This window comes from Toxoplasma gondii, chromosome II (assembly GCF_000006565.2).
Source record: "Toxoplasma gondii ME49 chromosome II, whole genome shotgun sequence".
Classification (NCBI taxonomy): domain Eukaryota; phylum Apicomplexa; class Conoidasida; order Eucoccidiorida; family Sarcocystidae; genus Toxoplasma; species Toxoplasma gondii.
The window spans coordinates 2,232,518-2,256,843 of record NC_031469.1 but is presented as its reverse complement, the minus strand read 5'-3'; the positions used below and the strand labels follow the sequence as shown (position 1 = coordinate 2,256,843).

The following is a 24,326-nucleotide window of genomic DNA, read 5'->3' as shown; positions in this document are numbered from 1 at the left end:
GAGCGTAAGTGCACGAGGAACGTGCAGTCAGCAAGGTATGTAGTATCGAATGACAGATTCATTCAAAACATGGCATCTGCCCTTTCAATCAACTGACGTGCCACCACCGAGAAAAATGCATTGATTCCAAAACAACATATTGCTAGGCATATCACATATACGCAATCTATATTGCGGCCGCACACCCGAAAGAGTAGACTGTGTCGGATTCCTACCTGGGACTTCCACGAACAGCTACATAGAAGACGAGAAGACGAGTCGCACCAGGCCTCCATGCAGAGAACGGACGACCTAAAGGGATACCGTGATGGATGTGCAAGAAACATTACGTCTCAAAAAGTGATTGGCCACTCAACTCTTGTGTTTTTGTAGCTGAAAATGAGAACGAAATCCCCTAATGAAGTACCTCGAATTCATGGGCTTTTCGAAAATAGCCCTGGCCTCCTGCCAGCGAAAACGTTTTACGGTGTCTCTACATTGGTCACTTGCAGCAAGTTGCCGTCAGCTCTATCCAGCTGTAAACAGACGCCAGACAGGCCCAACCGCTTTATGGAGTTTGTGGTCTCCGTCTCTTCCCTTGCAGTTGCAGGCTTGACGCACAATTCAGTCCCACTCGTGCACATAGCCATCAACAAGCAGCTGGGACGGACGTAACGCGCACGTGTTCCACTTACCAGCTGCAGACAAACACAGTAGGCAATCAAAGAACAGTATCTCCAGGATCTGTGGTACAGAAACGATCCATGCTTGCAGCGGATGTTGGACAATGAAACGTACCGTCTGGAGAACAAGAGTGACGGCACCGGCCGACGCACAAATCTGCAAATGGCAGTTCATTGCATTTGTGGAGAGCTGACACAAATTGTCGCTGCATCTCAGGAGTGCACAAGAAAAGGCTGGGGGAGTTCCGCTACGACAAACGGAAGGTGTCTAGTGATTCTACGCAACCGAGAGTAATTAGCAGAGGGAAAACGTCAGATCCGTTCACCACGTCCCGACACGACGTTTGGAGGTTGCTGGACATCACAGTGCGAGACGAAATACTTGGTTAGCGATTTGTTGGTTGGCTCTGTCTGTCGCTCTTTCAGCACGTCATGCGACTGCTGAACTGAGGCACTGAAGCATCCTGCAAGGTCAAACGTTCAGGCCTATATTGATGTTGTTGTTCGTCCGTCAGTTATTCCGGCAACACTACCTACGATATTCCTCCCACAGGTAACTCAGCATTGCTGCTTCTTTGACATGGCATTCACATTCCCTATCATGCCTTTTATCGACAGAATGTTGCAGTCAAATGCCAATATACGTTCTCTGGTTCAGGAGACAACGGCTGGTTGCTTACTATCTATGGAGGCGGACAGTGAAAGCACCAGGTTTTCTATTGAGAAATCGTGACGAGCAACTGGGGGTAAAGCAGCAACGCGCACAGTTGCACCGCCCTGCGTCGTGTACCAAACCGACCAGTGCCGCTGGTGGTAACAAGGCCGGTTCCACGTAGCGTCCGAACAACGTGGTGATAATAATATACAAGGGGCGGGAAGGGTGACTCAGTATCAAAAAGATGTGTAGACAAGGAGTGTATGAGCTTCAACTAAGCAGAGTACACAAAGGTGTCAACAGCAACAGCGTTACGAGAAAAAAGCAGACACTCCGTTTTTGAATGCAGCTACATCACCGCCGTGAAAACGTTGTGCAAAATCTTGCTGAAATGAAATCCTTCAGCGCCGCCGTACAAGCTGACAAAAATGTAGGCTCGCAACATATTCAGGAGCTCGTATTCATACACAAAATGTGAAGGCGAACAGGGAAGCCAGCATGCGCCACAGAATCTTATAAGGGTGTCGGCAATCGACACATCATGCTTACGGCCTTGATGTCAAAGAGGGAAAAAGGCGGTGTACGCTGCAAAATTCAGAAGGCCGCTGCGGTCCACTTATTATCAGAGACACTGAATGCGACAGCTCAACGCACTCCGGAGATAGTGCATTATACCAACATCTATTGTGGTTCTCTTGATATCTAGGAATATTCTAAATATATCTTTTTCCTGGTTTCGGTGTAGTATCTTCAACTGTCGCGTACCACCTTCGAGTAACCAAGGTCAATTCTCGCGCGGGGTCGCCCAAGAACTGCGTGAACGAAAAAGTACGAACGTTCTTGCGTGAACACGGCGACACAACGTTGGGTAGCTCGCAGCTTCATATCAGTGGTCTACCATTCGCTGCAATAGTGCCTCAGGACAAAGCTTCTCTTACAGCCTACACACAATTTAAGGTAGACAACAAGGCATTTACATGAGAGCAGACGGAGAACGCTTATGGCAGTCTTGGCCCTACAAAGCCCTTTGTGCCTACGTATCTGCATCATAGTTCTTCAAATAGACGGGTTTTGCTGGCTAGGCGTGGCACAATGCACCAGACGATATAGGCTTACAATCTGTCGGTGTATACCCAGAAAAAACATCGCTCTGACTTCATTGACCATCATGTTATATCGGATTGCGTAGGTGGAGACGGAGTTTCTGCGGTTAGGATGTTGCTAGTCGTGTACATGGGCTCAATGCTTACTGCGTGATTTTACATGTGGGAGAGCCACCTGAAACCAATTTTTCTTTTTGCATCACTTGTGTTCTGCAACATGCTGCTGAACTCAGAAGCTAACCAGAAGATGGAATCGCTTTGCGTCAGCATTGCTCCACTCACGGCCTGCATCGGGCGAAAGAAATTGTTGAACCCCACGATGTGAGAGCAGTTCGCTGTTGGCACGGTTAAACTCCAAGACAAATGATTGACAATCCGACCTTCTGACGAATGCCAGAGTGTCGTAGGCGTTTAGGCTGTGTCAAAGGGCAAGTACCTTATCCAACCATGTAGATTCTTCTTGTGTTTAGGGTTTCCTCACACAAACCTCACGTAAACAACATCCAATGGTGTTCGGTTCCGAAACTAAATAGAGCGCACATCCGCTGGAGAGCTCTACAGATCATGCTACGCAGTCTAAAACTGCGATCTTATCGACAGTGTCCAGGCTTTGCATTTCGGGAGACCTGTTAGCCGAATTGACGGTCTGCGAGGCCCTGCTTTTTCACCGCTTTGATAAGTTCATATCCTGTAATGTATGCGGCTACGCACCGAAGAAACGGCTATATTTTGTGGTTCGGCGATGCTCCTACTTGCAGTACATGAGCTTTGGATTTGCTCCTCACAGCAAGAAAAGCTTACTTGCTACAAAGGCAAGAAACGCCAGTTTGTGCGCGCAAGAGGGACTATGATGTTTTCTATTGATTGAAGTTGTTTTTTGTTTTTGCACGAAGGCTAGTGGAAGTGGCGGCGCACATTGATACAACTATGATATGACTCAAGCGAAATCATACGCTACGTTCGCCAACTACAGTGAGGATAAGGTGACGTAAATGTGTCAGCTACACTCCTCTGGAGATCAAAATGATACACAATCAAGCCCCCGTCTGAAGAAATCTCTCAGTAATACATTCGCTGTAATGTGATACACTGGATTCTCCTGAGAAGGAAATTCAAGCAACATCCGTTGGCGGTGGGACGTCAAAGCACACGGCCGGATGCGCCTCTTGGAAGGTGCTTGCTGTCACCTACCTGAGCATCGGTGCAAGCTGTTATTTACTCCCTCTGTGTCGCAATATGAAGATGCCATTTCACCTCCACAGCGTCGCCACTTGCCTTTTCAGGACCTACCTTAGCATGTTCCTGTTTCTCCGGTCAGTTGTGGATCTCACTGCCATCGGCCCAAAAGCAGTCAATGCCCCTCTGTATTTCGTAGCCAAAACATTCGCTTGGGTGTTGAAAGACGATGTCCCCCAGTCGTTCTACCATGCAAGAGGAGTTTTTTTTCGCACACCGAGTTGCCGTCTACCGACGCCACCACAGTGGACAGGTTCTATCGTCTTCGTGGCCACTCCTAAAATCCCCGAAAAGTTCCTGAACAATTTGTGGCTCGATATAGTTGCGGAAGGCGGTTCTATCCGTCACTACAATGTATCAGTGCGCGGTCACTGCACCCACATTACGGGATACAGTCTTCACGAACAAATGAAGGGAAACAGTCACGGTCAATATTTTGTGACAGAGACTATGGAATATCAATTTTTCGGGACAAGAGCCGACACGTTCCGCACCATAACAACGAAGCAACCTGTGCTTCCACACGTGCGCCGAACACGAAGAAATATGCACGTTCGTCGGCGAAGCATACACTTTGTGATTACGACATCCGCAAGCCTCTGTTTCTACAGTTGGAAATTCGATATCACAGTCACAAGAATAGAGAAACACGGAGCCCTTACAACGCATCGTTGCGTATATCCATCCCTCCCGTTGATATATCAGACTGAATCATTGCTGCGCAAAGCTTTCTTGTTTGTAGAAGTCACCGCGAACAATAAGCTAGTTTTTGCCGTGACATACGGCAAAGGCAACGGATCGCCTGCGTTGTACGATCAGAATGATTTCCACTCACTCCCTGAAGTTTGACGACGTACAGCTAATGATATATCGTGGCATCTTCCTGGTCACTGCTCAATTACCCGTTATCGCACGCTGAGGCAACTCTACGCTATGTTGTGCTACTTCAGCATATCCACTGCATCGGCCGAGTGTAAAAGATTTGCCCCTGCTCCGGTTCGCCGCAGCGACGACAAAAATTAATTTATGTACACGCAGCTGCCGAAACAAGTGATTGTTTGCCCGTATATCATTCGACGCAAGAATAAGGTGGTGTGTCGCACATCTGTTCATTGATCGCAGCTACACAATATTCCGCCGCAGCCACAGGTCCAGTCGTTTTTTGCGTGCGTGCTTACAAACTGTATTTCAGAGTGCATTGTACAGAGTGACTCCGTCAGCGCCTGTTTCTGTCATGTAAGGTCGAAGTAATGAATACGAAAGAACAAATGGATGCCTTCACGGCATTGTACGCTCACAGGTATACGACATCTGCAGATTGGTAAGCACCACCAAGGTCTATTTTTCCTCACCTTCTTCACCGTGCGATACGGGTCCGACGCGGGAGCAATGGAACCCTTCTGTGTCTTTTCAATAGAACATACTGACCCGTCAACAACGCCCAACACTGTCCCGCGTAGTCAGCCAAGATAGCTTGAGCACCTCTGTAGCCTCCTTTCTGATTCTGTCAGTTCGCATCATTTCGGGTGGCTTCAGTTCATCGAAAGCCTTGCGGTGTTGTCTCCTGACAAAGCTTGGTAGCGATTCGTACCCTTGGCAAATGCACGTCCTTCCAAATGTCTTTTGCCGTCACTATGGTTCCCGTTGACACACCCACATCGCTAAAGTTGTGACACTTCGTAAAACGTCCACGCTATCGCATCCCGATAAAAACAACTGAGAACTCACATTCTGTGACTCACAAGCGCAACAAAGCTCCACCGGCCAGCGTACAGAGGGAGACAACGAATGTCGGAAGTCGTCCAGAATAACGTTTGCCTTATCACCAGACAGAATACACATCTCAGTTTAAACATATTGAAGATACCTCAGAGGAAGTCGTTCCGATGTTCCTCACAGTAAGGACGGTTACTCCATCCGTCTGCCGTGTCGACGTGAAGAGAGTATAACCGCTTCGTTTACTACATAACCGGTTTTCGCCATCTCGAGTAGCGGTCAGGATAATGAGCGTTTAAACACATCTGCTGTTGCCTGCGCGGCGGCTTGTCTAATTGAGAGATCACCGCTTCCAGGACGGCAGGTGCCTCCGCGCGGGTCAACAGGAAATCGTAACGATCATCATTCTCCTGCAGCAGGACGTAGTACCTTCGTAGCTGGCATTTAGCCACTGAAAGGCGAATTCTATTGGTGAATCGAACTTTGTGGCTTGTATCGTCAGACCCAACACAAAGACAAGTCGTCGGAGACTGCCAACACTATAATATTGCTTTTCATGGCGGATTTCACGAACATGTAACCGCATACACAACACTGATGTATCAGCAACATTTCGTCAGCATGTCACAATGCGTATCTCCACGAAGACTCCAGCTGGGTGCGTTAACGGAACTGATACCAGACAGTATGACCTTCTCAGATCGATTAGAAAGTGCACGTTCAACCAGTTCCGGAAAACAAAAATAGCGAGAGGCCATCTGGTATATTCTGCTGCAAGAGTGATAATCAGTACTGCGACGTCGCCCAACCACACAAGCGATGTCTTATGAAGAGCGCTGGCATGCGTGGTTGAAAAACCCAACATAAGGCACGTAGAAGAACATGCCACTGACCTCAAGACCCACAGTTGCATATTCGCCACGAGTTAGAAGCCAAATTTCGCACGTTTCTCCGCTTTGGCGCACGTCGAAAGGCACCAGCAAACTTGTGGACGAGTAACGACGGCTAGTTGGAACCGATGTAGACATTACCTTCCGGCAGATGCAAACCCAGTCGCAAAGGAAACGCGATGCATGGCAAATATACGACCAGCTGAGTGTCATCAACTGTTCTGGAAGAGACACAGCTGTCAACCAGCATTCCCGCTCCCTCTCAACGTGACTAACCGGCCCGACTCATACCGTCAAAAGCTGCGTTTTTGCGTTTTCGGCGTCGAGAGCGTGAACCATTTGGAACCGTACAAAGAGTATGCTGCTTATGGTTTCCCTTGGCCGCTCTAAGTGAATACCTGATCGTTCAGTCGTGTTCGGGTCATGCGGGCAGCAACCCCCCGAGGCCATTGCGCACTTCGTTGCTACATGAGTGGTGTTTCTTCAGCTTCGCACTCCTGTGGAGGCATCGTGTATCCATCTACTCAGACGACTATGAGCGTTCGTCCTTTTCGCAGCCATGGCCACACATACGAATGTGGTCTCTCACATTCTTTATCTGAATCACGTAACAGCATTCGTCAGCATCCACCTTTGTAGATCGGCGGAACGCAATCTCGTAGTACACAAGTACCCACATCAAGACCGAGCAAATTGAGCCTGATACGTTTAACCCGTGTGCGGTGAAACTGAAGTGGACTTGAAAGTCCGAATGAGGAAGACAGTACGATTAAAGGCACAACTACTACACTGTTTCCAATGTACAGCTCGAGCACTTTCTTCCCCAATGTCAAATCCAGAACCGTTCTCGAGTGTGCGAGGAGCAAGAGAAGCCAGGCCGGGTTCTAGGCACACTAACTGCGTGCCTCTCTCCACAGCAGCAATCCTGCCTGGCGAAAATCCCATATCTCCCTTACATGACGAATAAGTGGCGCTCCGTACATTCCGTGACTTCCTGGGTTTTTGCTCCTCTCTCGGCCTCTCGTACGCCTGTGTTTACGTTCGTACCGGTGACGCATTGCCTAAACAACGAGGCACCCCCGCTCTACGACGGCGACCCAGACAAGTACGGTTCGACACCGATTCGTGACGCCACTACAGAGCCATGCGGAGTCGTCACTCAGAAGCGTGAACTACACAACAGGACTTGAAAAAAGGTTGCTGAACTCGGAAATCCTGCCGCGCAAGCCAACGAGATCGTGTTCCGACTGTCAGCGGGCACCTTGTACATCAGACCAAAGTGGCTCCGAGCGCCATTGCCGAGTTCCACTTTACATGTGGAAATTCTGAGAACGTGCGGACAGGTCACTGTCGTGTTTGCTGAAGCACGACGTGGCCTATGTGAGTTCTGTATCCTGAGTACCATTCGCATCAACTGACAAGGGCTTCTAGCGCACCCCGCGACAGTATGTGGTTCCTCACAAGTCTGAATTCTTTGTGTTGCTGTTACAGTCTTCAACCGATTGAGACATTCCTCGAGCCCCAGCTGCTAGAGAGACGGAACCGAATACACATGTCTTTGGTGCCGACACAGTGGCAGGTGTTACATCTCGTGGTTACTGCAGTTTTTGAATTAGCATTCGTTTATTCAGCTCAAAGTTCATACACTAATTCTTCGCCAGTTTAGGACAGTCACACAAATGAGAAAGCAGCAATCCACTAGCAGAACATCGTGGTACTGTGTTCCTGTCGCTTACCTGCTGAAAGTTAATCGACCGAATAGTTTTCGAAGCACCGTTTACACACATCAGTGTTTATCAGTACCGGATCCACGGTTCTGGCTTATAGGATGTCTACGTGTTCTTGACCTGCTCTACAGCATGCTCTCTGGAGAAATACTTCTTGCCCCTGCAGGCAAGCTTGATTGTTGCCGTCTATTGAAGTGGCAAAAACGTACATCCTGTTCAATGAGGTTGCATATACACGTTTTTTGGGAGTAGGACGCCCGCACCTGCGGATCTCTCACACCCTTCGTGGATTCGACGGGCGAGAAATGAAAACCGACAAAGCCGAAATGTTCCAAAATCACCTGATTTCCGCATCACTCGCTTTTCTGCTGTAACTGAGCTTCCACTCTGTCGAAAGGCTATGCTGGCCGCGCACTAGTCATTTTATACACCAACACACATAGTGGAATCTTCTCCAACGCATATACATCAGTATCATCGACATGAAAGAGACAAGGTAGCCACAGGGCAAAACGAGGTTACAGCCACTCCCTTTCCTCACAGCGTACTAAGTAGATATTGTCTCTATACAAATTATCCGCGATCCAGAGCTGTGGAACTCAAATCAAATAAACGAAGACACTACGGTACCTAGGAATATGACTCCATTTATCGGATAGAAGCAGTCAAGGTGGGTCATCTTTTGCGCGACAACTCTCTTAAAAGGAGACCAAGGAGCCGATCCTCAAATTTAAGGTGGCACGTAAGAGGCGAAACAAACAAATGTTCTTCTAAAGTTGCAATAGTAGCGAAAGCGAGAATTTGCAAGTATCATACAATCTCTGGATGCATCCAAGTGCATCATCTGCTGCTGTCAGATCTGGGTTAAGGACGTAGTACATTTACAGAGGAATTCGAGCCCATGTGTCTCATCAGCAAAAATACTTTGAGCTTATCTTCTTCGGGAGCGGTAAACGTACGAAGGCGTGCATGGCGACGTTTCAGCCTTCCCGCTCAATGGAATCATCTCGCGACCAGAACAGGCAACAAAAGCCACCGTCACCGAACGTAAGAAGTCGGATCTGTGGCATGCCAACACCACCAGCTGAAGCGGCTATCACCGCGAAACTCAGCTGTGAATGGGTCACTGGCAGAACAATTGATACAGGCATGTTTCGAGTTGGTCGTGACTACTCAAAAGTGACTTCCTGTTACAATGCCCGGTTTCTTGCCTTACGCGGCAGCTACCAAGGGCGCAGTAGCACTGTATTGAGTAAGAGTGAATGCTGCATGTACTTGCGACGATGACACGGGCCCCAGAGAGCAAAGCTCCCCCATGGGAGACAATACAAAGCGTAGATTCGTCGATTTCACAGGGTGGTCAGCAATGACCTTACTCCTGAAGTTACCCACGTATCGCTTTGATCCAAACGTACCATCGCTCCATCCTGAACCGAAGATCCACCATAAAAGACGACAATGACGTTCCAGAAAATCCGTTAGTCACACAAATCCGGTTGAAACTGTATTGCGTATCTGTGCATTTTATCAGTAAAAGCATTGTTCATGGAAGCAAATGCAGTGCGAGCCACTTTTGCATCCAAGGTCATCACAAGCTACTTCTGGATACTTCAACCGGCGATGGACACTTATCTCCAAATATGCAGAACCGGAAACCTTGTATACGTTCTTAGAGTCTTGCATCCTCTGTGCCTCTACGCGAGTCCACTGCAAACCCCAACCTTACAGGATAACGCTCTCGTAAACCTCCAGTGGCTTCCATTTGCTGCGGAACTACGGCGTTGCCATCTAGAATTTCATTCGGGCAACAGCTCCATCTAAGGCATTATCTGTGCTGATAGCATAACGCAAGCATTCACCTCCACTGTACCACATCACAAAACAGCAATCCACTTCAGGGACAACCCGAAACAGAAAAACAACTTGCACGCCATAGCAGGGGAAGGCAACGATCCGCGTATCCTTCTGCTGCTCACAACCACATTCCAACGATGTCATGACGGCGACCTCACAGCAGTTCTCAAATCAGGTTTGATATCAAGCCCTCGCGCACCGAGGTACCCGATCAACCCTGATCATCGTCCTCTCCTACTTCACTGTCTCTAACATTCTGGCACAGCACCCATACGGCTGTCGTTCTCGTGCATACTCATCCATACAACATAGTACGAAATGCAAAACAAAAGCGGTCCTCACTTCTTGAAGCTGTTCACAGTCACAGATAAATTGTTCCGACGCAGAGCTCATGGAAGTCCACAAATCAGATGTCACATCTTGTTTCCGTGCACTGAAGTACCCGATCAACCACATTCACTTACCTCTCCTACTCCACTCTCACCGACACTCGGACGCAGGACCCATTCGGCTCTCGCTCACCTGCATAGTCTTCCATACAACATAGTGCCAAATGAGAATCAAAAGCACGCCTCACCTCCTGTGGCTGTCCACAACCATATTCCCACGGTGTTCTGACATGGAACCTACGGCAGTCCACAAACCACATGTCGCACGATGACCGCCTGCGCTGACGTACCTGCGCAAGCACATACATTTGCGACTGCCACCCTCTCATAGGACTTCTTCACGGTTCCCCTTGCGCAGTTGAGGCTACACGAGGAGCTTTTCTACAAAAATTGGTCCGGAACCCAAGGTCAGCTGGGTGCTGCATTGCGTGAGCTAATAGCGACACATTGCAGACATGGCCTCGCTCTACACCCTATGCAAGTTTTCACCGTGGCGTGCACCTTATGCTGGTGGTTTCTCTGGGGCATTCCGCACCGAATCGAGATCCTGGGAGTAGCGGGGACTCCGGCGAGAGAAAAATACGTACTGGTGCATTACCCTTTTCCGATGTCGTTAACCCCCAGCGAGTTCCTAAAAGCAATCAAACTCACTTGCTGGGACTGGAAAGCCAAAACGCCACTCTCTTGTAACGCTATATCCAGGTCGCTTGTTCTCTGCTGAGGCACCTGCATATCCAATGAAGGTTTGAACGAGAACGAAAAAAGGTGAGCCTTTGCACAGCTACGCAACACGGTCATTGTTAAGAGGCATCGGACTAAGTAGTGTGGCCATGGTGGACTGACGATCCTCCTCGCGAGTCAGCTGCCTCCCTCTTTGAAACACACGCAAGATAATCTGTCGTCCTTGTTCATAATAGCATATGCGCATTTCGGTAGACGGCAGCAGATCAACAGTAGTCACCGTCGGGACGCTACCACACAGCTACAGTTAATCATGAATCGTTGAATCGGTGCAGATTTGTTGGTCACTCTTGGGTCAGACAGAGGTACCAGGCGCTAGAAATGTCATGGCTCGCCGCATTGCGAAACATTTGCATTCTGCCTCCGCAGCCCTCGTTCCTCCTGTTCCAGTCGCACACGTTTCATGCGCAATACGGTTCCGCGCCTCCTGCGCTCGAGGTACCTCAGCTAGGATAAGCCAGCTGAGTGTGAATACAGCTGCTCGCTCCATACGCGGCTTTTCTTGCTTAAAGTGGTACCTCCCACACCTGAGTGAGAGGCGATTTCAGGCTATACCCTTACAAATTTAAATTCAACCACTCTTTGGTCACAAGTGCGCCCCATTATTATTGCCTCGCTTTTGTCCCGATACGCGAGTCGACAGCACCCTATTTAGGCAACAACGAAATGCAACGCCGAAACGAGGTATTACACCTCTGAGACAACTCGAAGTCAAACGCTTACAGGCTGTAAAAGAGGCTATTCCGACAACCCCGCAATGAATGCAAATAACGCAGGGATTCGAGTGAAGAATCTTATAATGCAACCCCACATATGCAACTGTTAGGATTCATTCGACACTGCTGATCGCGTCATTAACCATTCTGCACGTTGCTCCTTCAGCAGTCTCTTGTCACCGGAACACGCAAACAGTGTTATTCTGAACGGGCTTCCACCAATGTAGACGTGCACAGCCGCCGGCTGGTCCATACTACTTTATATCTTCAGCCCCCAGGCCACAGTCACTCTCACGTTGGCGTCGCGAGTACAACAAAGCCAAATTTTTTGTGGTTGTCCGTTGCCTCTGGGGGGCCTTCCCTTGAATACGTCAGCTCAGATCGCCAACAAGCAGATGCAATGAGACGATGCGTGAAGTGGAGACTCCCTATCCGTGATTGCAAAGCCCCCGAAATACATCTTAACATCGAGATAAACTTGCCATTTGAGAAGGGGATGGCCACAGACACTTTTCATTTGAGCTGCGTTTCTCCCCACTTCCTTTCACCTTCATACCTAATCTTCACACCACCATCGCGAATGCCACTTTTCTCTCCGTCCCTCCCCGGAACTTGGCAGACTGCCAAGGTATACCATACGTCGAGTGCACTAATGCACTTACCTCAGGCATCTGTGGATTGCGCAGACTCAGCTAATTTAGTCGCAGATAACTGGAAAGGGAATTTTCTCTCTCATGGCGCAGTCCAAGTGCTTGGACACAGAAATCGTAGCGATCCGTCTGAGCGCGGTCGCGATCAGCACTTCTCGACGTAAAGTCAAACGTCAACTGGACCGCCGCATTCTCGAAAAGCTAGGCTCAGTCCTCCACTGTGTTGATGCAGTGTATCGCCCTCGTATCACCAGATACCTCTCTACGGGGATAGCAGTGTGATGCAGCATTATAACACACGATGGCATACCATAGGGGCGACCGACAAAGATGAATGACGCTAACGTCTGGAACGCTGCCTCCTCTCGCTGCTTGTGGTGCATGGGACTCATCTCAGTGTGTTTCTAGCGATGTTCGACAGACCTTTGAAAGGACCCAGCTCATCAACCTCACCATAAGACATGGATTCCATAATGCTGACGAAACCTGCACGGCTCCTGCTGCACTTTTTCCAGCTGCGTGCACCGCCAACACGATCACAGTCAGTGACCAACACTTCTGGGAAGTCGGCCGCACCTCACCGAGCGAAAGCCGCCCGACCGTACCGCTGAATTTTCATCAAAGCATTTTTTGCATCCTCAGAATCCGAGTGTTTCGGGGGGGCGGAACTTCAGAAGGCTCAACCAACATCAGGATATTCACGGGTATTTGCAATCGACGTCACCACCCCCATTCTCAGGTTTTGCTCAGTGAACAGATCAGATATGAGCACGTAATCCTTATGGTACGTACAATATTGGTCCTCTGGAAAAGGTTTAGTACCTGCAGCGACGCCCCTGCTCGGGACTCTAGGGCATTCGCTTGTCACCAGAGTCTTGCTATGCCGTGGGAGGAGAAAGATCCTCCTAAAGTATATCAACATACAAAAGGAGTTTCCCTGCAAACCATACACTTGGTACATGATGCTCGACGACGCAGCTGGCAGGGCGTGATCGCCGAACAGTGAAAGCGAATTGCGTTACGTTATCAGTAGTTGTTCACATTTAGATGCTGATCGGCTACTGACACTGTACCAACACCCTGTATACATGGCCTGAATCTCTGACGTCAGAAGGCTGTGCGTTCGTCATATACGTGTGGGTCACAGAATTCGACGCAGTTATCCACCTTTCCGCATTTGTCGCTCACTGTCATCAGGTACTGCAATACGACGCATGAAACGATCCCCGAATCGCACATTATTCGGTAACTCCTGCAGTTGCCTACACCGTAAATGAGAGTTGATCCTGTGTGGACTGAACGCGCGACTGCTGTGGAAATGGCCTGTCTGGTGATCGCACACCCAGAACGACGAGACACGTGGTAGTGCTAAGCGGACAAAGAGTTTTTGCAGATTCACGCTGAACGTACGTAGAAAGGTGCGGAAAACTCGCCTGTGTGAGAACTGCAGGTGAGTGCACCAACCCGAAAGTCTCTGCAGAAACTGACGAATGCTTCCTTTAACTCTAAGCTGATTCCAGCCACCCATTTGTCGATGAAGGATGGGGTTTTCCTATTTTCTACGCGAACTCACAAGCGCAACAGCACCGGCAATCGCTGCTAGTTCAGCAACCACCTGCACACCGCAGAACAGAACAGCCATGTTTTGGTGGCGCGAGCTCCAGTAGCATTTCTGCGACGCATCACCCCATGGGAAAGAAACCCTGCGATGTCCCCTTCTGGTTACAAACGCAAATGTCGGTCTCAAGTACCAGCATCTACCAATGGGGTCATCCCCGTATGTGTCAGTGCATGAGGCGACTTGCATCTTCTCCAGTTAGGCGCAGGTATCCACCGAAGCTAACGAAACATGATACCGCTCATTCCCCAGCACAAACCTTCGCTCGTGCTCGCGACGCCACCTGAACGCTCATGTTCATATTCCGTATCCGAAGAGAAAACTAAGCGCATCGCCCCGCATCGAAGAATGTGACATATTCGTGGAAGTGCTCACGAGCTTCCGCTGTTCAGATACACAGGATTCGATCATGAAGGGCATGCAGACGCTTCCTCGAGGACGTTTGTGTAAGGTATGCAGAACACCCAGGAAAGGCACGAGACGATTGGTGAATGACTGTTGCTACTTGCGTCTGCGCACACCGTCACGCACACGAACCAAAAATCGGAGATGCACACGCCAGTAGCTCAACTCGCATAGACGTGCGCCATTTCTGAACTTCATTGTGCGTGATCAGATCGTAACAAAAATACTGGCTCCACGTCACCTGAAGCCTCTGATGTCTCACGTTGTCCCCGTGTGAATCATCTAGTTTTCAAACAAGAAAGCTGCATCAGTTCATCTCAGCGGCATCACCAGAAGATGGCATGCCTTGTTGTGTCTCAGTCCATGATAGAATCAGTGGTCTACACGCATATGAGAAAACGTGGCCTCTTCATAACGGCGCTTCACTTTTTTTGTCACGACTGGGTGCCATGATAAGCCATCATGTTGTGTTTCTGGGGCGGCGTTTTCTTGTTGTAGCAGACACGAACCCCAATCCTCTTTCATAGGGTCGATGTTCTGATTCACCGAGCTTCAGGCTGTTGAACAACCTCATGTAGTTCCGCACACTGTTTCTGTCACGCGGCTGTCTGACGACCTTAAGTAATCAAGTGCCGCAGGAAACATGTGTCCGTCCTCACTATCAGTGGATTAGCATGTTCGGTAGCCTGCACGCAAGGACAAAAGTCTCTTAGTTTTGAGAATGTTTTAAGCGTCACCATTCAGCCCATCTGGTCCAGTAACTGGCAGACGCTGCGTGAAACTTACCACAAACCTCCGCGTATGCTCACTTGCGCCGCAACTAACATTTAAGCGTTGTCTATGGGAACGAGCTTCGCGGCAAGTAGCGGAAAGGTTGCTCTAGCCTGCTTCACCCAGGCAGCATACTCCGATGCAACGTCATGGGTGATGACAACGAAGACTCATCAACTGGAATATAGTCCAACTCAGTTAACCGATCATACGTCCTTCACCGCGACGAAGCCACGGTATGGTAGAGTATTTCATTTAGACATCATCAGTGACAGGAGAGAGGAGACCTCTGCAGGTTACAAAAAACCTGGGCAAAAACCGCTTTTGTCCTCGGGCACCCAGTCCCTATGAGATAACCGCGTGAGCTTCACCGACACTTGAGAAAGCGGCACGTTAAAACAGCACTAGACAAGCCAACAGCAAGCTCGCGGTGCTTGAAGAATCTCCGAGATTGCATCAATCACATTGTTCCCGAAAAAACAAGCAGCACTTGAAATCACCGTCGAGCCAATACAGTGCGGATGTTGTCGGTCCCGTCCAGTTCCCTGCACTTCCACTTCTACACAGTAGTTGTTCTCGCTCGTAGGCCAAGCCAGCGCTCGATGTGACAGAAACAGCTGACGGAAAGTGGCACGCAGCGGAATATCTCCAGACGGCATCCACAGCGGTTGAATCAGTAAGAGTGGCCCCTTATATCGTTCAAACGTCTGCTGAGAGACAAGCCTGGCCACAAAGAAGGAGTACTCACGAGCTGGTTGATTGCTTCCTCTCCATCGATAGCCTGAGGAAGCACACAACACAAGAACGGTGCAGTGGTTGTCCACGCTCAAAGGGAATGCAACGACTTGGGGGGAGTTGCCGAGTATACAACAAATTGCAAACTACCGTCACGAATTCTAGTATGCCACCCGCAGCAGCAGCATGTCTCTCTTGATCGGTGGCAGCGAAGCTTCGGCTGCTTCCGACCCGTAAAGCAGTTTGGTGCCATGTACATCCTCGGTTTTCTGTAGGAATGCAACCAGGAGAAGGTGCGCAGCAACGCTGAGGTTCGTTGTTGGTGCTCGTTCAGTTAGTGGTAAAAATATCACCACTCAACAGGACAAGCATCTGAACCCGTGGTTCGCATCCATTTTTCACACGGTGGCCAATGCGATCAAACTCGCTGGCACCAAATGGGTAAAATCCCGTACCACTAACCGACAAAATATCTCTCGCTGCATACCGCCAAAGATGAAAGGACGAGGGGTCCTCCGGAAGAGTGATCCAGTCACGCCCCCTTCCGACCCTGCAAAACAGACTATCAAATCTGCAAACCGTTTTGGCTTACCTCTGGTCTGGTGAAAACGGATCGATTAAGATGGGAACAGCATACAGGAGGTGCGAGCCCTCATGAGCGTGACTGGTGCCTATTGTCTTCGGAATATCGGCCTGTGTGTTTTTTAGCCGTCCATCATCATGCATCGCGATTCGCACGAGCAGTACCCCCGACATACATCGTTATGTGGCATCAAACTTCAGAACCGAAGTCCCAAATAGCACAGCGATCGGGGTAATTGGCAACCATACGGGTCACACTGCGTCTGCGTAAGTCTACACGTAGAGTTGCCAGACTAGAGATGTAGTGCCGTCGGTAACGTACGCCGCTGCAACTGAGTGAACAAGCAAAGGAAAGCCAGACAAACGAAAAGCGTTTGATCGCAAACGAATATCAAGAGCGTTTGAGATTCTGCACCGCTGAAGCACACTGCAGCACGGTCCTCATCGTAACATCCCTTCCGGTGAATGCTCAGGGGATTTCCGAGCATTCACGAGACAAAATTTGACGACTTACTTGGAGTTGGTGTAGTTTCTTGAACCGGAGTTTGGCCCTTCTTGAGAAAGAGGGCGCCGACAAGAACAGAAAGGAGAACACCTGCAAGGCTGAAAAATCACGCCCACAAGAGAAGAGAGGCAAAAGACGATGAGGTCGTCTACACAACATGCCAGACAGAGCTGTCCCCCTTGGGCGATGATCCGTCGACAATCGCACGGCAACAAGACGCGTTTTTGTGATAGACACTGGAACGACTGCCCCGCGCTACGAATTGGCGAAACACATTGCAGCGCAGGCAGCGGTTCACCGATTCAAGGGTAGATATGGCTCCTTAAAACTTCGACAACAGGTGCCAGGCGCGACGCTTAAGCAGTTCAACTGCTTCATCGCTAGGGCACTCCGGGCTTCGGAGGAATCTTTGAATAACGGGAAACGCCCGTCCAGGAAGAGAACTCGTTGCAGACAAGGTGGTAGTTTGAATGCGTTACACACGCCTTTGGCAGCAACTTTTCTTCCGGCTTCGCCAGTAGAAAAATATTGAACTGAGGTTTCGTGGCGCGAGCCCAGTATCTCGGACACGTGTGTGCCTTCAATCCCCTGTACGTGCAGCCTCCCACGGAATGGGTCTCGATGCCACCTCGCGACGCTGCAGAAACTGACGATAGTCCACGAGAAGCACGCACCCATGGATTCGTCGGCAATGAAATTTCACAAAATGGTTGATTTAATAAGCATCCAAATCGTTGGCTTGACTTCTACGTCTTCTGTAGTAGCAGTTTTAACAGATTGTTTGTGAAGTGATTTCCCATTCATATGAAGGAAACCACGGTGCGTCAACTGGAGCATTCCGTCGTAGAACCAGAGCCGCGGGAACCGAACCGAAATGGAGCAGGACGAACGCGCGACATACAGATGGTCCTTTTCGCTCCCCAAGTTAGTAGAAAGACGCGACGTCTTCTTCACTTTCTCATCGGTGAGATTCCTTGGTTGAATCCGTTCGTTTCAGAACAACATGGCGAATATCTACGGGAACACTGTCTCCCTTCTACGTAGCCGACATAAAGGAGCAGTTGGACGTTATGCCACAACCGCTCCATCGGACTTCACACCTGCTTTATGGAACCCTCTTCACCCAGGAAGATACATCGGGAAACACTTTCTACTGTTTTTCAGAAAGACGTGAATAATTCGGTCAACAGGCAGCGACCGACGAACGAGGTCAGAGGGCGCCTCCACGAGGTAGAAAAATTGTCGATAAATGAATGCTAGGTAGTCCTTGCATGTTTTGTCACCTGAAACGTGTTTCTTATTGCAACCATGTGCACGCGTCCACCGAGCTGCGTGGGTTTTGGCACCGATTTGTTTCAGAACTGCGTTTCGACTCACATTCCTGAGGCCGCTATTGGACAAGTCCGTCCGGCGCGTTGGACTCTTGAAACACGTGCAAGGACTCCCGCCGCTTTGGCCCGATTTCGCAATGTTTCGAGGGCGTCATACGCAATCAAAAGCTCGCCGAGAGCCTCGTAGTTTACTTCTGCAGCACTGCCGTCTGCCCCTGTAGCGCCGCCGTCTCCTTCGACTGTGGTGTCCTCTCGTATGTCAGTCCAACTGTGCGAACCACTCCAGTCAGGATCCATCTCAACACCGATGAAGGAGTGAGCCAGGGCTGTGCAGATCCGACATGTAGAACACTCGAAAGAAACGAACGCCGTAAAGACCGTCACATAGAGCGCAACCAAGAATAGCAGGACACGCGAGTCATAAAGCAGCAGCCCACGTCTCGCCTTTAGTTGGGAGGGGAGCGGGAAACCAGTGAAGAATCCCGAACGGTTCGTCCCAATCACGTTCACCATTATCTTTTCACCGTTGGTCACCCCCCGGGATGCGACGACCCTATCGATTGTATGCTTCATCGTTCTGGGTGGACCTCAGCGGGAGGACACCGGGAGAACAGCAGTCACAAGTTCCTGCTTGATCGCGAAAGCGGCGTCGAATCGGGAAGAGCGTAAGGCGGTCCGTATAGATACAAGCGGAAAAAACGCTGGCTCACCCGGGCAGCGTTCATCGTTTTTCAACTCATGAGCCGCTTCTTCGCGGGCAACATCGCCTACGAGGGCTTGAGTCAAATTGAGTGACTTCGTCTGTTCCAGTCATTTATATTTATAGTAAGCCGAAGCTGTTTTGAGCTGAATAATGGGAAAATGGTAAATTTTCAGAAGAACTGCCCCCTCCTGTGCGCATGCAGCTCGTTCCGATCGATAGAATCCGTGCGGAGTTTGCGCCGTCCGCGAAGCAGCTAGAATTGATGTGGCAGCACGCGTAGTCAACCCGCTGCTGGCCAGGGCGGGCGACGCTGAGGCCCCCCATGGACCTTTCTTCCCGTGTTCATACATCCGCGTAGAAGGCGCGTGTCGTCCTCTGGCCAACGACAAGAAAAGGTAAAATAGATTTCCTCCACCATAAAAACAACTGAAGGGCAAAGCGGGCAACGACCTGAAACGGTCTGTAGTCCGGCGCAATACGGTGGTCAAGTGTCCGTTTTAACATCAGAAAAAGAGACAGGTCCTTTGTCTACGACAATCCAGGGTATTTACTTTGTCTTACCAAGGATATCAGCCATACTCAGATAGCGTTCCACAGCGGGCACCAACACTTAAATTTCCGCTTTCGCCGCGTGTATATCACATGATTACCCTATTAAGAGGATACCACTTAATGCACAAGAACCCTGGACGAAATGCGGAAACTGGCCTTCTGCGCTGAAGCTGTACCTTGATACTGCACCCATTAAAATGAAGTTATCTCTACGTGTGATGATTGAGATAGCTCAATTGGTCGATCTTAAGCACCATTTTGTATCCTATTAGAGATACTCAGGATCAGGTCTTCCTTGTACGTCTCGAAAGGTACTACAACTACCGTGATCGCGTACTGGTGGTCGATGGACGCTGGCACCCAGTTGAGCTGCATTACGTTCGAACGCTTACACGAAATAAGATTAAACGCTATCTCAATGGAACATGCGTGAATGACGATAAATTAGTGTGTACCTCCGTCTGAGGAAGGGGAGGGGTCTTCCATTTCTGGTGCCAACAATGTTCGGGGTTTGTTGCCTTCAACACGATACCCATACTTGAAAACGAACTCCCATCTGGATTACTGCATGAATGACTGACTGGCACGCACTCCCGTCCAGAACGTATGACCGAGTTATAGAAAACAGTTCTTTTAAATCGAAGCGTGCCCATGGAAAGGAACGTCATTTGCCCAATTGGCCACGACGCCAGCCTCCATAGGTCCAATGTCGCTTGAAGCCTGGTAAGCTCCATGTCTCGAATCCCGTCCTCCCATGGTGGGCAAACTTAGTGAGGTATAGGAGGGTTCCGTTCGGAGGAGCTCGGAGAGCGAAATTTATCTCTAAAGTATGCTCGACCGCAACTTCCAAGAGGCAGAGGTTAGGAAATGCGGTAGACATCGACAATGCAATGATGTTTCACGCAGTAATCCTCAACGGATATGGTTGGTCTGCTCTCTGCGAAACTTTCCTCTCACTGCACAGTAGACATGCACGATACGGAGGACAGTGGTTCATGCATTTTCGCTTGTTCATGGTTGAACCACCAACAACACACGGGCGTTTTCCCGTTGTACACTATGTTGGCCATGATGAGCTTGGGACCACGAAGTAAATCCGTCGAGTTTCCATGGTTTCTCCTGAAGCATTATTTGGTTAGCATCAATTGCTCCACCAAAGATGGCACCTTACTTTGACTGCAGATGGCATCCAACCTCTCTGCTCACCGGAGCGAGACACGGGAAACGCCCGAAAAGGTGAGTTCGAAACGTCGCAGCGTCCCGGTATGAGAAAAAGAAGAGAGACGGTCACTCTGAAGTAGCAACAAACGAGGCACCGCATCGGTCTTGACAACACCACTCGCGGTTACAGCTGGGGAGCAGATGCCAATTCGGTAAGCAGGGGGAGTAACGAAGGCCCCACGTACCTCTCTCAACCTCCCAAGATTCCACATGCCTCTAGAACCGATTCATATTCTTGTCACCACGGCTTTTACCCGTTCTGTGTATGCGTGGGCCGTCGCTTCTAGCGACCATGGTCAAAGTGGCCGGGGTGACTCCACCCATTCTTAGTCGCAGAATCACACACAAGGGATGAGAGCAAAGGCCGCCAATCCTCAGCCGAGCCACATTTCACAGAAGGTGCCCATATCCCCGTACACACAGGCAACCAAACAGACGTACTGGCGCCATCGAACAACGTCAGGTGACAGCGGAGAGCCATACTAGTTTCAACGACTGCCACTGACACTGCCCATCTCAACCCTCCTGGATCCTATCCTCGCTCCAGAACAACATGCATCACCCAACGAGAAGATGCTTGAGCAAACACGACAGTTGCGGCCGCCACGCAGCCATGTTTTCAGCAATAACGGACCGCCACAACACTTAGGTAGACCCGTGTTGTCAGCCCCGGACCTGTGGACGCGGGGCCCCCAAACACGGCGCTAACGCACTGTCCGCGCGGCCGCCGCGATGCCGAGTGCCGCGAGCACAACCGTTGCCACGTGTGCAACACATTGCGTATGTTCAGCAAGAACAATACCTCTACTTGAATTCGGTTTCTGACTGCATGACTCGACGAGAACTGATGCAGATTCTTCTTTCCGTCATCGGAATGTCCGTTCATGTGGACATCAGTCCCTAGGGTGTTACGTATCGTGCGCGTGCGTATAAGTGCTTGCGACCGACCAACTACACGTATCTCTGCTGCCAATTATTTGTGCGTGTTCTCCCTCACTCGGATGCAGGTAAACAGCAACTGTACCCAACTCACTTCTACAACACTAGCTGCAACCACTCCCGAACGCTCAACAACTGCCTACCGCCTAGCCGCAAACTCCAAAAATGCACACATCGCGCAAGGATCAGGTTTTAAACCGTGGCTTCAGCCTTGGATGATACCCTAAGCGTTGCGCGCCTAGTTTCATTAGCCCCGCAGTCGGGACGTTCGTGCAAGACGTGGCTGACGCGATTTCGATATTTCTGAGGCACACATTCGCACGCAGTCAAGACAGTTCGGTGAAAGAATGCGCGAGCAAGCACATGTTGAGACGCCAAGCCCGGGATACACAAACTGGCAGAACGCCATCATCCGGGATCGCAGCTCGCCCCCCTCAGCGGAGCAATGACGAATCCCCGAGACTGCAGTGATCCAGGTCACCTGCGGAAATGTATCCAGCCGCTACCACTACAGAGATTTTTCGTCCGTGTCAAAGTGTCACCCGAGAAGTTGCAAAACATGCACACTTTCACAGAAACTCAAAAAAACTCCGATTGACGCAACCTTCAGAATGCGTCCAAGCACAAGTGAGGAGGGACACGTGAAAGAATGTCAACACGCACCTGTTCACGCCGTCCGCCAACCAATGCTACGTGTGGACGCAGATGCCGGAGCGGCAAGCAAGGACGGATGAGTGAGCCTCCGCAGAGCGAACCTCATTGTTGAGCTGAAAATGTAGTGTGATGCTAGAGTGCGCGTAACAAGGGGATTCAAACCATGTGTGAGCAACGGTGGCTTGCTCTGCCGTGTGTCAGATCTCTGCATGATGTGGAGTGCCTGCGCACGAACAACACCACGCACTGAGAGAAGATGAAGGCACGCTGGAGCCGTGTCTCGTAGTACTCTAACGCAGATAGCCGCCCACTAGTATTCTGGCCATGCGTACCTTGTCAAATGCAGCAGCAGGAGACCGTCAAAGTCAAGAGTATATGAGCGAGACACCAACTCTACCACGTAACGCTCAGACTCCTTGGTGGGGCAAAACACAACCTAACGACGATGGAACCTGCACTCAACGCAATAGCAGGGGAGAACAACTGCACCCGCTAATCTAGCCCTGTACATTTTACAAAGACGAATACGAGCTCAACCCTTAACAACTAGCCCCTCTCCATACGGAAATAGTTGGTTTGAGTTGTTTTGGTTCCCTTATCAACATTCCGCAGGAATCCGACGGTTTCGTTCTAGAGGCAAACAAGAAGGAAGCGCGTCTCGCTAAGCTGTCGAATATATGCCAGCGGCCGTGTGGGCCAGGCAGGTCCGTGCGTAAACCGAAGGTATCCTCGTGCTTCACCAGCCTCGTACATCCTTAAACAGCTCCAACTATCGAAGCCTGCTCCCTTTAATTCGCTATCCTAACATGGTGGTGCCTACAACAAGAGCCAGTTGAGCAGCGAGGTTCGATGCGACTCCCAGTGAATAGAGATGGCGCTCGATCAACAGCTGTGCTACTCTGCTTAGCTCATACGCTACGATCCGTGACAGCTCCTATACACGCATACGGCTAGCACACTGTCCGCCGCTTCACTTAAAAACGCCGTGCTATATGCTTTCCCTGAGCCCTCGCCGACAGGTGACACAACTCGAGGCTTCCCGTCTCATCTACACCACACTGGCTATCACAGGAGACCGAAACCAAAACCATTGCCTACCACCTGTCCTCAAGGCATAACCAGTAACGTGAACGCATCGCGTCAAAAGAAGGGTCGACGGTTTTCGGAGCGTTGGCGAATACTGGCGAGATAGTTTTTTTTTACGACCGGTGCGCTCAGACCAGACGTGGCTCGTTCGTGTGAGGCGCGGCTGACACAATTCCAACGTTTTTCCGGCGCGGATGCTCACGCCACCAAGGCAGCTGCTGTCACGCACACGGCGAAAGGAAATCTGCCAGAAACCAGATGCTAAGAGATTTCACGCGCGAGCTACTTAGACAGGCAGGACGCTTTAGTCCGGGATCGCGACTCAGACTTCTCAGCGGACCAATGAGAAAGCCACAAGATTGGAGTACTTCAGGACGATTACAGAAGCGACATGCGTTAATAACGGTATCGGGCTAGTTCGTCAACAGCGACCTCCCCTACGGATAGGCACGAAGCACCCCACTCTCTCACACACATATCTGCTCCCAACTGAAGTAACGTTTCAAATCGCGTCCTGGTTTTTTCCATCCCAGAAGAGATGCTGGGAGAAATACTTAACGCAGGAGTGGTAGACGATGACGTGGATTTCCATAAACTCTAGACGTCGGACTGGGCTGAGGGCCGAATTCCCCCATATACCAAGCACGTAGTCCGTCTCAAAGCAGTTTCTCTACTCACATTGCAAGTGTGGTTTGGTGACGAGCCTGTACGAATCGGTTGGAGGCTGAAAAATGCGTGCTGAGGGCAGAAGATTAGCCTGTGTTCTCTGTCCGAGAGTGGCAGAGCGCGGAATCACTATGTCGAGTTCCTTCTGTGCGTCGGCGGCAAATCAGGCTGGAGCGTCGTCTCCCTACTCCACAGCTTGCTGCTGTTGTGACTCCCCTA

At 50.1% G+C, this 24,326-nt stretch overlaps 1 protein-coding gene across 1 annotated transcript; it reads right to left on the bottom strand.

Moving 5' to 3' along the window:
- Positions 1 to 7,827: 7,827 nt before the first annotated feature.
- TGME49_298060 (Toxoplasma gondii family C protein) lies at positions 7,828 to 19,227 on the bottom strand. The gene is made up of 17 exons (XM_018782345.1): positions 18,333 to 19,227; positions 16,965 to 17,053; positions 16,773 to 16,782; positions 16,461 to 16,467; positions 16,126 to 16,137; positions 15,882 to 15,914; positions 15,022 to 15,048; positions 14,333 to 14,341; positions 13,913 to 13,954; positions 13,528 to 13,539; positions 12,352 to 12,360; positions 11,697 to 11,711; positions 10,884 to 10,892; positions 10,421 to 10,429; positions 10,186 to 10,194; positions 9,405 to 9,416; positions 7,828 to 8,201 (listed from the first exon to the last, which is right to left on the bottom strand). The coding sequence occupies exons 1-17, from the start codon at positions 18,857 to 18,859 to the stop codon at positions 8,115 to 8,117; spliced, it is 918 nt and encodes a 305-aa protein (XP_018638389.1). The 5' UTR covers positions 18,860 to 19,227; the 3' UTR covers positions 7,828 to 8,114.
- Positions 19,228 to 24,326: the final 5,099 nt, after the last annotated feature.

Coding starts and splice junctions, on each gene's coding strand:
- TGME49_298060 (XM_018782345.1), bottom strand. CDS start 18,859: ATGAAGCATACAATCGATAGGGTCGTCGCATCCCGGGGGGTGACCAAC. Junction 17,054..18,332: donor CCAATAGCGGCCTCAGGAAT/GTGAGTCGAAAC, acceptor GTGATTTTTCAG/CCTTGCAGGTGTTCTCCTTT. Junction 15,049..15,881: donor AGGAAGCAATCAACCAGCTC/GTGAGTACTCCT, acceptor CCTTGCGTGCAG/GCTACCGAACATGCTAATCC.